We start from the raw sequence: 1,785 nt of genomic DNA on the forward strand, positions 1-1,785 counted from the left end.
AAGATAAGCTTGTGAGCAGCACAATCTGATGTGCCCTAATAGATGCAAACTTTATTTTCAAATATTAATTTAAAAGAAGAGTTCTGGAACTCGTGCAGTCTCCGTATCCTTATTTTCCACGTTTAACCTACTTTGCTTATGGTCACTATACTGAAACAACTTTGAACCACATAAAATAGATAAAAAACTGTTTACTCAAACTATACAAAATCTTGTGCGTGTCTATAAATACATGTTTCCTACATTATTCCTTCACTCAAACAGAAGATAAGTCTTAGAGAGCCTCCCAAAAAATGAAGTTTACTACCTTGTTCTCTCTGTTTCTACTTTGTGCCTTCACCTCGAACCTTCCTTCAACCACCGCTGATGTGGTAGACACTGACGGTAAACTTGTTGAAAATGGTGGGATATACTTTTTAAGGCCAGTTATAATAACTGGAAACGGGGGTGGGGTAGAATTTGCAGCAACCGGAAACGAAACTTGTCCTTTGTCCGTTATCCAAAATCCCGATCCTTTCTCTAATGGCCAACCGGTACAAATTTCATCACCGTTCAGAATCCGTTATATATACGAGGGTCTTATCTTAAACTTTGGTTTCGCTGTTGTGCCCCCGTGTGCTCCCACTCCGTCTTTCTGGATTCCTGTGAAGGGTGAGGAAGAGGAACTCTCTGTTAAACTTAATGGGTACGGCAACGCAGTACGCGGTTGGTTTAAGATTAAGAGTGTTCCTTATGACATTGGGGGCTACAACCTCTTGTTCTGTCCCCTCGATAGTAGTTCATGTGGCTACGTTGGGATTCAGTTTGATGCTGCTAGAAACAGGCATTTGGTCGTCACCCAGAATGCCGACAGTGCCTTATGGGTTCGCTTTCAGAGAGTTTCGCCTTCATCATCTGCAACTGATCTACATGAACCATCACTGCTCCTAAAAAGTCATGTGTAGTTTCTCCTACTGAGTGAGAAACATAATCTATGCGCTAAATAAATAGTTACTTTGTTGTAATAAATCGTCGCATGCCTCAACATAATAACATTGGACACTATTAAAAAAATAGCCTGTTCATTTTAATAATAATAATATATATATATATATATATATATATATATATATATATATATGAATTTTAATATTAATATTAAGCAACTAAATAAGATAAAAATATATAAAAAATTAATATTTTAAGTTCTCAACGTTAAACATGAACGTACATATATTAAATATAATTTTGATCTTTAGTGAAATTAGATTCATTTTACAATTTTGGGTTAATTTATTTATTATTTTTAAAAATAGGTGACTTTAATCTTTTAAAGAAAATTGTTCAAATTTATTTTAACTAATACTAAAATAAAAGTATAATAAAAATATATCAAACATAGTAAATAACTCAAATATTATTATAAAATAAATTTTAAAAAATTAATTATAAAAAAATCTATATATTTTTAAAATTATAAAATTAAATTAAATCAAAATTTTAAAAATAAAATAATTCAAATTTTTACTAAAAATTAAAAAACTAAAAATATATTTAATCCTATATATTAATATATAATAAATAAAAATAAAATTTATTAGTATAACAAAAAGTTACAACATATCAAGTTCTTTTACGTTGAATTTTAATTTTTTAACCAACACATATTTAAACAAAATAACAAAATCTTTAAATTAATCAAAACCTATAATTCAAAAATAAACTTCAGACCGAAACCTAAAATAGTTGTGAAATAAATTCAATGGAAAATTAAAATAAAACTAAAAGATTGCTATAATAAATAAT

At 29.1% G+C, this 1,785-nt stretch overlaps 1 protein-coding gene across 1 annotated transcript; it reads left to right on the forward strand.

Moving 5' to 3' along the window:
- Nucleotides 1-243: 243 nt before the first annotated feature.
- LOC114184214 (trypsin inhibitor DE-3-like) lies at nt 244-1,008 on the forward strand. The gene has a single exon (XM_028071493.2). The coding sequence runs from the start codon at nt 294-296 to the stop codon at nt 942-944; it is 651 nt and encodes a 216-aa protein (XP_027927294.1). The 5' UTR covers nt 244-293; the 3' UTR covers nt 945-1,008.
- Nucleotides 1,009-1,785: the final 777 nt, after the last annotated feature.

The sequence above is a fragment of the Vigna unguiculata genome, chromosome 5 (assembly GCF_037176805.1).
Source record: "Vigna unguiculata cultivar grain cowpea cultivar isolate G323 ecotype 2 chromosome 5, ASM3717680v1, whole genome shotgun sequence".
NCBI lineage: Eukaryota > Viridiplantae > Streptophyta > Magnoliopsida > Fabales > Fabaceae > Vigna > Vigna unguiculata.

Coding starts and splice junctions, on each gene's coding strand:
- LOC114184214 (XM_028071493.2), top strand. CDS start 294: ATGAAGTTTACTACCTTGTTCTCTCTGTTTCTACTTTGTGCCTTCACC.